Source organism: Rattus norvegicus, chromosome 4 (assembly GCF_036323735.1).
Source record: "Rattus norvegicus strain BN/NHsdMcwi chromosome 4, GRCr8, whole genome shotgun sequence".
Lineage (NCBI taxonomy): Eukaryota > Metazoa > Chordata > Mammalia > Rodentia > Muridae > Rattus > Rattus norvegicus.
In genome coordinates this window covers 64,906,138-64,919,003 of record NC_086022.1, presented here as the reverse complement: position 1 = coordinate 64,919,003, position 12,866 = coordinate 64,906,138, and the positions used below count along the sequence as shown (strand labels likewise).

The 12,866-nt window shown below is 46.5% G+C and overlaps 1 protein-coding gene across 3 annotated transcripts in view; it reads left to right on the top strand.

Annotated features, from left to right (window-relative positions):
* The window catches only part of Slc13a4 (solute carrier family 13 member 4), a 45,482-nt gene extending 36,983 nt beyond the window's left edge, over positions 1-8,499 (top strand). For 2 of the 3 annotated variants that reach the window (XM_039108261.2, XM_039108262.2), the window contains 3 exons: positions 4,531-4,692; positions 5,879-6,016; positions 7,417-8,499. In XM_039108261.2, the coding sequence (XP_038964189.1) occupies positions 4,531-4,692; positions 5,879-6,016; positions 7,417-7,554 (438 nt within the window). In that variant the 3' untranslated portion in view covers positions 7,555-8,499. The remainder of the gene's footprint in view (positions 1-4,530; positions 4,693-5,878; positions 6,017-7,416) is intronic. The other variant, NM_001412878.1, reaches the window with a different exon arrangement.
* The last annotated feature ends 4,367 nt before the right edge of the window (positions 8,500-12,866 follow it).

The window sequence follows — 12,866 nt, the reverse complement described above, 5'->3', positions numbered from 1 at the left end:
TCCTTTTTGTTTCTACTTGGTTGATTTCAGCTCTGAGTTTGATTATTTCCTGCCTTCTACTCCTCCTGGGTGTATTTGCTTCTTTTTGTTCTAGAGCTTTTAGGTGTGCTGTCAAGCTGCTGACATATGCTCTTTCCTGTTTCTTTCTGCAGGCACTCAGCGCTATGAGTTTTCCTCTTAGCACAGCTTTCATTGTGTCCCATAAGTTTGAGTATGTTGTATCTTCATTTTCATTAAATTCTAAAAAGTTTTTAATTTCTTTCTTTATTTCTTCCTTGACCAGGTTATCATTGAGTAGAGCATTGTTCAATTTCCACGTATATGTGGGCATTCTTCCCTTATTGTTATTGAAGACCAGTTTTAGGCCGTGGTGGTCCGATAGCACGCATGGGATTATTTCTATCTTTCTGTACCTGTTGAGGCCCGTTTTTTGACCAATTATATGGTCAATTTTGGAGAAAGTACCATGAGGAGCTGAGAAGAAGGTATATCCTTTTGCTTTAGGATAGAATGTTCTATAAATATCTGTTAAGTCCATTTGGCTCATGACTTCTCTTAGTCTGTCTACATCACTGTTTAATTTCTGTTTCCATGATCTGTCCATTGATGAGAGTGGGGTGTTGAAATCTCCCACTATTATTGTGTGAGGTGCAATGTGTGTTTTGAGCTTTAGTAAGGTTTCTTTTACATATGTAGGTGCCCTTGTATTTGGGGCATAGATATTTAGGATTGAGAGTTCATCTTGGTTGATTTTTCCTTTGATGAATATGAAGTGTCCTTCCTTATCTTTTTTGATGACTTTTAGTTGGAAATTGATTTTATTTGATATTAGAATGGCTACTCCAGCTTGCTTCTTCTGACCATTTGCTTGGAAAGTTGTTTTCCAGCCTTTCACTCTGAGGTAGTGTCTGTCTTTGTCTCTGAGGTGTGTTTCCTGTAGGCAGCAGAATGCAGGGTCCTCGTTGCGTATCCAGTTTGTTAATCTATGTCTTTTTATTGGGGAGTTGAGGCCATTGATATTGAGAGATATTAAGGAATAGTGATTATTGCTTCCCGTTATATTCATATTTGATGTGAGGTTATGTTTGTGTGCTTTCATTCTCTTTGTTTTGTTGCCAAGACGATTAGTTTCTTGCTTCTTCTAGGGTATAGCTTGCCTCCTTATGTTGGGCTTTACCATTTATTATCCTTTGTAGTGCTGGATTTGTAGAAAGATATTGTGTAAATTTGGTTTTGTCATGGAATATCTTGGTTTCTCCATCAATGTTAATTGAGAGTTTTGCTGGATACAGTAATCTGGGCTGGCATTTGTGTTCTCTTAGGGTCTGTATAACATCAGTCCAGGATCTTCTGGCCTTCATAGTTTCTGGCGAGAAGTCTGGTGTGATTCTGATAGGTCTCCCTTTATATGTTACTTGACCTTTTTCCCTTACTGCTTTTAATATTCTTTCTTTATTTTGTGCGTTTGGTGTTTTGACAATTATGTGACGGGAGGTGTTTCTTTTCTGGTCCAATCTATTTGGAGTTCTGTAGGCTTCCTGTATGTCTATGGGTATCTCTTTTTTTAGGTTAGGGAAGTTTTCTTCTATGATTTTGTTGAAGATATTTACTGGTCCTTTGAGCTGGGAGTCTTCACTCTCTTCTATACCTATTATCCTTAGGTTTGATCTTCTCATTGAGTCCTGGATTTCCTGTATGTTTTGGACCAGTAGCTTTTTCCGCTTTACATTATCTTTGACAGTTGAGTCAATGATTTCTATGGAATCTTCTGCTCCTGAGATTCTCTCTTCCATCTCTTGTATTCTGTTGGTGAAGCTTGTATCTACAGCTCCTTGTCTCTTCTTTTGGTTTTCTATATCCAGGGTTGTTTCCATGTGTTCTTTCTTGATTGCTTCTATTTCCATTTTTAATTCCTTCAACTGTTTGATTGTGTTTTCCTGGAATTCTTTCAGGGATTTTTGCGATTCCTCTCTGTAGGCTTTTACTTGTTTATTAATGTTTTCCTGTGCTTCCCTAAGTGTGTTCAGGTCTTTCCTGAAGTCCTCCAGCATCATGATCAAATATGATTTTGAAACTAGATCTTGCTTTTCTGGTGTGTTTGGATATTCCATGTTTGTTTTGGTGGGAGAATTGGGCTCCGATGATGGCATGTAGTCTTGGTTTCTGTTGCTTGGGTTCCTGCGCTTGCCTCTCGCCATCAGATTATCTCTAGTGTTACTTTGTTCTGCTATTTCTGACAGTGGCTAGACTGTCCTATAAGCCTGTGTGTCAGGAGTGCTGTAGACCTGTTTTCCTCTCTTTCAGTCAGTTATGGGGACAGAGTGTTCTGCTTTCGGGCGTGTAGTTTTTCCTCTCTACAGGTCTTCAGCTGTTCCTGTGGGCCTGTGTCTTGAGTTCACCAGGCAGCTTTCTTGCAGCAGAAAATTTGGTCTTACCTGTGGTCCCGAGGCTCAGGTTTGCTCGTGGGGTGCTGTCCAGGGGCTCTCTGCAGCGGCAGCAACCAGGAAGACCTGTTCCGCCCCTTCCGGGAGCTTCAGTGCACCAGGGTTCCAGATGGTCTTTGGCTTTTTCCTCTGGCGTCCGAGATGTGTGTGCAGGGAGCAGTCTCTTCTGGTTTCCCAGGCCTGTCTGCCTCTCTGAAGGTTTAGCTCTCCCTCCCACGGGATTTGGGTGCAGAGAACTGTTTATCCGGTCTGTTTCCTTCAGGGTCCGGCGGTGTCTGTGGCAGGGGTCCTGCCGCTCCTGGGCCCTCCCCCACGGGAGCCCAGAGGCCTTATACAGTTTCCTCTTGGGCCAGGGATGTGGGCAGGGGTGAGCAGTGTTGGTGGTCTCTTCCGCTCTGCAGCCTCAGGAGTGCCCACCTGACCAGGCGGTTGGGTCTCTCTCTCACCGGGTCTGGGAGCAGAGAGCTGCTGCGGGCCGGGATCCGCGGGTGTGGGACTTCCGGTAAACACAGAACGTGCCCGGTTCTAGAGAAATTCTGCTTCCGTGTGTCCCAAGCTCACCAGGCAGCTTTCTTGCAGCAGAAAATTTGGTCTTACCTGTGGTCCCGAGGCTCAAGTTCGCTCGTGGGGTGCTGCCCAGGGGCTCTCTGCAGCGGCAGCAACCAGGAACTTCTTTTTATTTTTTATTTTTGACACCATAATTCAGTTCTGCCTCAGCTAGTATTTTTCTTCTTTTTAAAATATCTATTTATTTATTACATATATATGTAATATATATACTGTGTATATATATATACGTATACTATACTGTAGCTATCTTCAGACATACCAGAAGAGGGCATCTAATCCCATTACCAATGGTTGTGAGCCACCATGTCGTTGCTGGGATTTGAACTCAGGACCTCTGGAAGAGCATCCAGTGCTCTTGACGGCTGAGCCATCTCTATAGCCCTGACTCAGCCAATTTTAATACTAGAGCAAGTCAGGTGAAATCTGTATCATTTCTACTGAGTCGGAGGCTACTTCAGAGTTTTGGCACTGGTAAGGAAAATCCCATCACACCAAATATTTTTAAAAGTAAAGTAAGTCTTCATTTGTTATGCTTTGTCTAACTTGACACCACAGTTTATCATTTATTTTAAATTTTAGTGTAGGGGATTTGACTCTAGTGATAAGTACATTTGGATAACATAAGTAATTCTCCACTCTTTCCTAAAATGCACCATTTCTAACTCCCCCGATGGCCCTTCCTGGCCTGCCTCTGTGCCAGTCTCATGGTGTAATCATGAGTTATAAGAAGGAACAGTGACAGTTGCTGGAGGCTATACCAATTATTAACCAACACTGTCTCCATGGACTGTGTGTGCCTCTCCCAGAGTTCTCCACATGCCGAGGCCAGAGCAGAGAATGCTGAAGGCCTCTCTGGTCATCACCTGTCTCTGAGCTTGCCATGATGTGGTAGAGTCCCTGAAAGTCCGTGAGGTCTTGATGACTTTAACAAAGGGAGCCTGCCACCCCACCACATGGTAAAACATTGATGAACTGCGAAATGCCCTACCTCAGTTTCTGAACGCTCCCCATCTCTTTATTGCCTTTTTAGTCTCTAGGATACTCTATGAAGAGTCTAAACATGTCAGCCACAGAGGAGAGAAAGGTGAAAAGTGCCTATGTGACCCAGGATGGATTAGCACAGAAATTCGATGCTGTGGGAGAGGCATTGAATTACGTTAGGAGAGGGACAGGGCTGCAGAGCATGAGGCTGTCGGGCTGGGAGAAGGGTGAGAGTCACACTCAAGTTCAAAGTGCAGGGTGAAGACTTCTGGTGCCCTAAGAAGGATCTCGCAGCCAAGGTGGGTGGCTCTGATGCCCCATGAGCAGGAAACCTAAAGACAAAATGTTGTACAACCTTGAGACATTTCCGCACTACAAAACTGATCTAGTCATAAACTCAACATGACTTCCGGTCAGGCCAGAGAAGGCAGCTGAGGCCTGGTGGCCCTCACAGCCAGCACTCCTGACCCCTCACCACCGCCCTCTGGAACCTGCTTTGACTCCTTCCTTCTCACTGTACTGCCTCCTCCCGCAGAGCTCTGGCCTCTCAACATGGATTGGGCACCAGATGCTGTCCCTGAGCAGCCTCCCACCATGGGCTATCACTCTGCTGGCATGCGTCCTGGTGTCCATTGTCACAGAGTTTGTCAGCAATCCAGCCACCATCACCATCTTCCTGCCCATCCTATGTACCCTGGTAAGTGGATAAGACAAGCAGACGGCCAGGCATTGCCCCAAGCTTGGCCCAGGAAATGGTTTCTACAGCCATTACTCTCACACCACACACCCTTTCCAGTGGTTGGTCTTCTGCCCGTAGTTTAGACAGCGACAATCCTCAAATAACAATTAGTAAAATAAAATTATGTCAAGAGTTTAGAAATACTTTTCAAAAGAAGAACACATAATTAATCTAGTTGTGGGTAGCCCGGGCTGCATTATTTGTGGGTAGCCTGGGCTATACAATAAAGCCATCTCAGGAAAACAGATATACAACAGTCACCACCTCCAATCATCAGCCTGATTCTGTGGCCTCAGGCCAGCCTGTAATGAGAGAAATGAGTGAGGAACAACAGCCCAACCTTAGCCTGTTGACAAAGCCACCATTGTAGTAACGCAGGCGATGCTGCCCCTGGAAACATAGGACATGAAAGCCCTTACCCATCTCCTACGAAGTAATCCTTCCGGCTCCTCGGAGTGCCAGCTCACATGGCTACTCTCAGCTCTCAGTTTAGCTGGCCCTATCTGCCTCCTCTGTCACCTTGCTTGTTGAGCATTCAAGATTTTTTTTTTTTTTGATTTTTCAAGACAGGGTTTCTCCATGTAGCCCTGGCTGTCCTGGAATTCTCTAGGTGTAGCAGCTCGGGCTTGAACCCAGCGATACACTTTCCTCTGCTTCCCAGTACTGGGAGGAGGACAGGAATTAAAGACATGGGCCACCATGCCCTTCAAGACCTTATCTTAAAACGCAGCAATATTGAAAGTCATGGGTTCAAATCCCGAAGAGAGCAATTAAACGATCTTCCAGGGCTGGGTGAGTCCCTCAGATCTGTACCCCTGGGGTGAGGGAGTCTTGCTTCAATTAGAGCCGCTTCATTCATGAGGTTTTTATTTTTATTTTTTTTAAAGAAGGGATTTCTCAGCTAAAGAATTAAAACTTCAAGAACCACTTCATTACGGTGCCCCCCTCCTCCTCATAACTCAAATACCCATCCTTGGAATTGTCTCAGGGTTCAGCCCCTGTGGGTTGCCAAAAACCAATGCCCCAGAGGGCAGGGAGCTAACTATCCCCAGAACATGGTGCCTAGCACCAAGCCAACACATTCGTGCACAGGAAATGGCCACCTAGTCTCCAAGTTAATGTTACTGTTAATTCTCTCTTCCAGTCCGAAACACTGCACATCAATCCACTGTACACCCTGGTCCCGGTTACCATGTCTATCTCCTTTGCTGTAATGCTGCCTGTGGGCAATCCCCCCAATGCTATCGTCTTCAGCTATGGGCACTGCCAGATCAAAGACATGGTGAGCTACGGGTGCCCTCTGCCAGCCCCCATTCCATCAGGGTAGGGATGGTTCTCCGTGTGGCCTTTTCCTGGAGTCTCATTTCATAGCGGGCTCTCGGCACACTCTCTGGTGGGTGGAAAGAATGACTCTGGTAAAAAGGTTCTTGGTTGGCCTGGAAGCTCCAGGAATAGCAATGGGCTCTCCCTAACTCTCCTCAGGAAGAAAGCAGGCACAGGGATAAAGCTACCCAGGGCACAGGCTGTGGCCTGGTTCCAGAAGCCATGAGCTTGCACAAACCCTCGCTGGACAAGTGCTGATTTATTCATACACAATGAAGTATGAGAAACTATGAACCCAGGCTGCGGGGGAGGGATCTCGTAAGAACAGGATCCTTCTGTTCAGTTCTCACCCAAGCAAGGAAGCCCTGAAGCAAGGACACAGAGTAACATGCCTGCACTACAGACTCTGGTCCAGCTGGCTCACAGGAGATGGCTCCACAGAGACATTCTGTGGCTGCCTCTTAGCTTTGGGCATACCCACTTTCCACCGTTATAATCACGGCTCAACCAAATCCTCAAAGCTGACCACAGGTCTAGGAGAAATTAGACTAATATGAACCACTGAGGCCCAACGGTCTGAAATAGGGTCCAGTCACCCCTTGCTGAGGTGAGGCTATTTTCCTCAGCAGCCACACAAGCCAGCAGTTGGAACCAAGGAAGGTTTTGGAGACCTTTTCCACCATCAGAACTGCTCATCAATGGGCCAACTTCAGGGCGGGAGTCCATGGCCTTTCTCCTCCTCCTCTTACTGCATAACCCTTAGTCTGCTCACACGGAGTTTTGCCTCAGCTCTCCTGCCTCCCATTTCCCCTTTGTAGCTCTCCTGGGGTCCATGAACAGAGACAGCTACTTCCCCTAAGTAAACCCAAGGTACTCTATATCCCTTAGCTATTCCTTAGAGAGGGTAGGGGAGTGGCTCAATACAGCTTCTCTTACATTCTTAATGTATACGAGCACCTAGAAAGCATTCCGTGCCTGCTCAGGATATCTCCTTATGTTTAGCATAGTTCCCCCAAGATTTTGTTGTATGAATGACAACATTCCTCAGAGCTGGTTTCCCAAGTAGCTCACAGAACTTCTAGGCTTCTACTTTATGACAGGAGTGCTGCCGGTGAGAAGCAAACATCAGTCTTTCCCATCCCCCCATTACCTCCTTGTCTTTCCAGTCCTTCCCCATTGGGTACAACTGGATGAGGTAGAAAAGAGCAGTCCAGGCAGCCACTGGGGCTGGGGGCTGGGAGAAGATTCAGAACTGGCATGAGGACAAGGCTAAGGCCAGGCCTAAGAAGGGCTCCCTTTGAGACAGTCTGGCTGCTGTTGACTCAGAATGACCAGCGTTTTCTGGCTTGTGCCCTGCAGGTGAAAGCTGGCCTAGGGGTCAATGTCATCGGCCTGGTGATAGTGATGGTGGCCATCAATACTTGGGGAGTTAGTCTCTTCCACTTGGACACTTTCCCAGCCTGGGCTAAGGTCGGCAACATCACTGATCAGACCTAACAGGAGCGGACAGTGACCTAGCACAACCAGAGCTGACCCATGGACCAAGAAGACCACCAGGTGCACACACCCCAGACTCACATGGAGGATTTTCCTGCTACCAGATTCCTCCACCCGCCATAGGCGTGTTGGCTGTGTCTCCCTCCCAGCCTGCCTGCTTCCCTTACCACCAGCTCTCAAGAAAGACTACAGCTGCTCTCTCTTCCTGTGTCCAGCCCTAACTCTTTTTGAAGACCAGAAACACTGCAAGCCTTAGTGCCCTGAGGGGAAGCCTCAGAAACTGGCTGGCCTCACTAGGTTTTGCGTTACCAGTCATACCTTTCTAGGACTCAGAGCCAGCCAGATCACTCTGCCTGTGCAGATCATGAGGCCTGTGACCTCTCTTCTGGGAGAGAGCCTTACCTGTCCTCAAGCATTTCTATCCGGTCTCTAGAGAAAGGTAACCTCGGATCCTAAGGCTTAGGAGGTCCTCCTGTGGCAGGCAATCTGTGCTTTTGCCAGTCTTATCTGTCTTAAATCTCTCTTCAGTGGTCCCTCTACCTCGGCGCCAAATTCCGTAAAGAAATAATATTCTCCTTCAAAAAGAGGCTGGCCCGATTCCACCGAAGGAAAGAGATGGAAAAAAACAAACAAACCATCCTGAAGTCAGCTTCTCCATGTACTGTCACAATGAGAGACTCAATTGCCTCGTGAGTGTGGTGGAGGGAGGAAAAAGGGTTCATACCTGCCTCATTAGGAAGAGCAGAACTATGGTTAAGACCACAGTGGACTGGATGTTACACTCACTTCTCCACTTAATAGCTAGTTTGTTTCTGAGAACACCAGAGTGTCTTGCCAGTGTTTCCTACACGTCCACGGGCCCTTTGAGGGGAAGATGTGCCTGGGGTTCTTTACAATGTATTAAACTCTAAGTGCTCAATAAATGTCTCTGATGACTGCTGCAGAGCGAGGCCTCCTCTGTCCTCCTGAGGACCATGTCATTTTTCCCACCAGAAAAATGGGAGGCTAGAGGCCGACCTCTCTCCTGTTTGCTGCTGTCCTACGCTTCCGATCTCACTATCGGTTGCTGACTAAATGTGTCTGAGGAAAGAGGAGTCCTCTGCAGTTACTCCACTGTTGTAACCACTTCTGTTACTACTGTCTATGTAGGTTTTATACCAGGCATAGTTTTCTTCTGACCATTTTAACTGTTCAGTCAAATCTCCGGCCTACCAGAAGTCTGAGTGTATAGCTCCTTGTATGCCAAAGCTTGCACACTCCACAGAATGTGATCAACCAGGTTTAGCCAGGAACACGACTACCTCTGCCTTACTAATTAGCACAGCCAGTATTTTGACCAATCACAGCAGTGCACGCTCCACAAGCCCGTACATGATGCCAGCAGTGCAGCCGGCTCCAAAGCAGTGGCCTCTCTGTGCAATTGGCTTTAAGATGTTTCGAGTCTGGGTGCTTCTCCTTTTGACGGTTTATCACACTTCTGAACCAAAACAGAGCCATAAGTCCCCACCTCAGAGGACAAGACAAGCATAGGTAACGTGATTTAGGGAGTAGATTTTGGCCCAAGGAAGAGTACTTGGAATTAATTTCCGGTCACCCTCTGCGATCTGAGTCTTTCTCAGGGAAAGCCACGGCACATCCCACAGCAGCTGCTGCCTGGGTCTCCACGGGCCATACTTTCAACCATCCCTGTCTGACCTGGCTGCACTCAAGCAGCTTCTTACCTAACCCAGACTCAGGCAGAACATGACTGCCTGTCTCAAGGATGGAGCAGACCGGGTTAAGTTTAAGTGCTCTTCGGTTCTAGCCCTTCTCTCGGTGGGATCTGAGTTTCACATCCTACACCGGCTCACCTTCCAGATGATTTGAGAGGGAGCTGAGGATACGGAGTACAGCTACACCTCATTCTTCTAAGTCACTTATCAGCTTTGCTTAAAGCTGCCTTTGAGATCCCACTAAGGCATCCATATCGAAATTACCTCCAGTTGTCAATGTGACACATCTGGAAAGAGGGAACCTCAACTGGAGAACGGTCTCCATTAGATTGGCCCGAGGCATATCCGTGAGGTAGCTTCTTAATTGCTAGTTGATGGGAAAGGGCCCAGCCCTCTGCAGGCTGTGCTATCTCTGAGCACCTAGGCTGTGTAAGGTAGCTGGGCAAGCCAAGGGAAGCAAGCAAGCCAGCAAACAGCACTCCTCCTCGGCCTCTGCTTTAGTTTCTGCCTCTAGGTTACTACACAGAGTCCTGGCCTCCCTCGAGGAGAGACTATAACCTGTGAGCAGAATAAACTCTCTGCTCCTCAAGTGGCTCCTGATCAGCATGCTCCCTCACAACAGCAGAACGGAACGTAGAACACGGCAGCAGTAAGCACGCACAGGATCTCCTGCGTGAGGTCTTACAACCGTCGTCATGGTTTTTAAAAATTGCTGCTTTTCCTTCCCCGGAGGGTAAGTGTCGGCTATAAGCAGATGCACACCACTGTACCTAAGGGACTTGAGCGTCTTGGACCTGGAACCAATCCATTAGGAATACCAATGAGAACAACACAGTGGGTTTCACAATGCAGGCTCTACTGTTGGCGAAGACATTGCTGAAATTAGGGTGACTCTCAGTACTGCAAGACGCTTGAACTGCTCAGGCACAAAGGGACTGAAACTCTCCGTTCTCGTGGGGCTGTCCTCGCTGAGTGAACACTGTACTTACACTGCTCCTTCTGTCCCAGTCCTATGCATTTGCACACGAGGTGGCACAGCTCACAGTTTTCCCACTGTCCGGCCACGGTGGCAATGATTCAGGCAACACTCCTCCTTGCGCTCTTTCTATAAACTGCCCCCTCAGTTCTTTTTGCTTCCACTGCGCCTTATAAAACTGCCTTTCACTACGTCCTCTTTAGTCGGCTGAATATGCTACAGCCAGACTTTGAATAAGAATATATTGAACTCCTGAAATTCTAAGTCCCACAAACTCCCTATAAAGAACAAGTGAGGTTTTAAAATATTTTCCCTTCACTATTAAGTTCCTTTCCATAAGGCAATGCCCTAAGACAGGAAAAAAAGAACTCATTCATATTCGTCAGGAGCAAACCCAAGACTGGGAGTTTAAGAAAGGCTTAATTTGCTACAGTACAGTAGAGTGCTCTCTTACAAGGAGGAGATTTAAAGTAACGTTTATACTGTGGGAGCGCAACAGAAAACAAACAGCAGTGTGGTATCTAGGGCGTGAACTGCTCCGTGGAAATGAAAACATTACACATGTGGACGTGTCACCATGACCAGTAGGACAGATGACAAGGAAACTCATGCATCTTACTTCTCTCTGTAACTGTGGGAATGAAAACCAAATAAGTTAGAAAAAAAGAAACAGGATTTCTCCTTTACACAAGAAGTAGATATCTGCTTAACTCCAAAAAACACCAACTCAGAAGTCTAAAGATGCCATAGCAATGACTCATGAAATGTCACCCTTTGAGAATATTAAACATTAGGTGGTTTTGATCTAGGTCTACAGTTTAAGGCTATGTCTTTCAGGACTGGAGAGATGGCTCAGAGGTTAAGAGCACTGGTTGCTCTTCCAAAAGACCCCAGTTCAATTCCCAGCACCCACACGGCAGCTCACAACTGTCCTTAACTCCACTTCCAGGAGTTAAGGACACCCTCACACAGACACAAAAGCAAAACACCAATGCTCATTTTAAAAAAAAAAAGGAATCATTAAATAAAAGGATATCTTTTTAAAAATAAGATTTATTATTTTATTATATATAAGTACACTGTAGCTGTCTTCAGACACACCAGAAGAGGGCATCAGATCCCATTACAGATGGTTGTGAGCCACCATGTGGTCGCTGGGATTTGAAGTCAGGACCCCTGGAAGATCAGACAGTGCTCTTGACCCCTGAGCCATCTCTCCAGCCCTGGGATATATCTTTCAAGTTTAATGTAGTTATTACTTTTCCAACAATCATGCCAGGGGATGGTGGTATGTACCTTTAATTCCAGCACTTGGGAGGCAGAGGCAGGCAGATCTCAAGGCCAGCCTGGGACAGAACATCCAGGGCTACACGGAGAAACCCTGTCCGGGGGAGACAGGGGGTCGAACAATACTAAACTTTTCTATTTCACATGTCATGGGAACTGCTGAAGTATTTCAAGCGACTCTCCTCTTATGGTCACCCAGGGCAAAGTTTTCTTAAATTATATCCCCAGGATTTTCAAGTATTTTTTTAGATGATCACAAATGGACCGCAACCCCACTCACATGACCAATTTCCAACCCCTGTCCCCTACAACTTACAGTTCCAGACTCCACCAACATTTATGTCAATGGCAAATATCTTGCCCAAGAACTGAGCTACAGAACAGAAAGCCAGGGCTGAGGATGTGGCTCTCTGCATGAAAACAAGTGGTCTCCTAGCGTGGGTAAGGATCAGAAAATAAGTACAGCAAAAACAAAACAAACAAACAAACAAAAACCAGAATGTTCCTAAATCGCAAACTTGTAACTATCCTGTATTAACGGTGTGCCCATTTCTATGGTGGAGCCAAAAATCAAGAAGGCTTCCCTTAAAGAAACAATTCTATCAGTAAAGTTAAGGTTACTTCTGAGGGAAGCCCTCAGTTCCCATGAGTTTGAGTACATAACATAAATAGACTGTGGGACTGAAGAGATGGCTCAGTGGTTAACAGCATGTGCTGCCCATCCAGAGGACCAGAGTTCAGTTCCCAGCAGCCCCATCAGGTGGCTACCAACCAACCATCTGTGACTCCTGCTCCATGGGACCTGACCCTCTCATCTCCACAGGGTTCCTGCACTCACATGAACACACCCACATGCAGACACACACAGAAAGGTAATGCAAATAAATCTTTATTATATAAAGACCTAATCCCCTAGCATCATTTCCAAGGCAGCCACACATACAACAATGCTGTCATGATGGTTCTTTTTCTGCAAACAGCTGTTAAGTAAGCCTCTATCCAGCATTCTGAAGAGCCTCGAGGGTGATGCATCTTTCTTCGTTTGAGGCCATCCTTCATTCTGCTAATAACCTAGTCATTCACAATCAAGTCTTGGGAGCCAGGTGTTATGAGGACAATAGATACCGGATCCTCTGTATTCTCGAAAGAGACTAACCAGACTATACTACTACACTGTACACGACTCACAAGTCAGTTCTAAAGAGACTGCAGAAATAGGAAAGTAGTGTGGTAGGCAGCCTTTTCCCTCTGCTATCTACTATTTACAGGACGATTTGCAAAGCATAGTCTAACAGAGCACATATCTTCATCTGTTTCCCCAGGAAGCCCTCACGAGG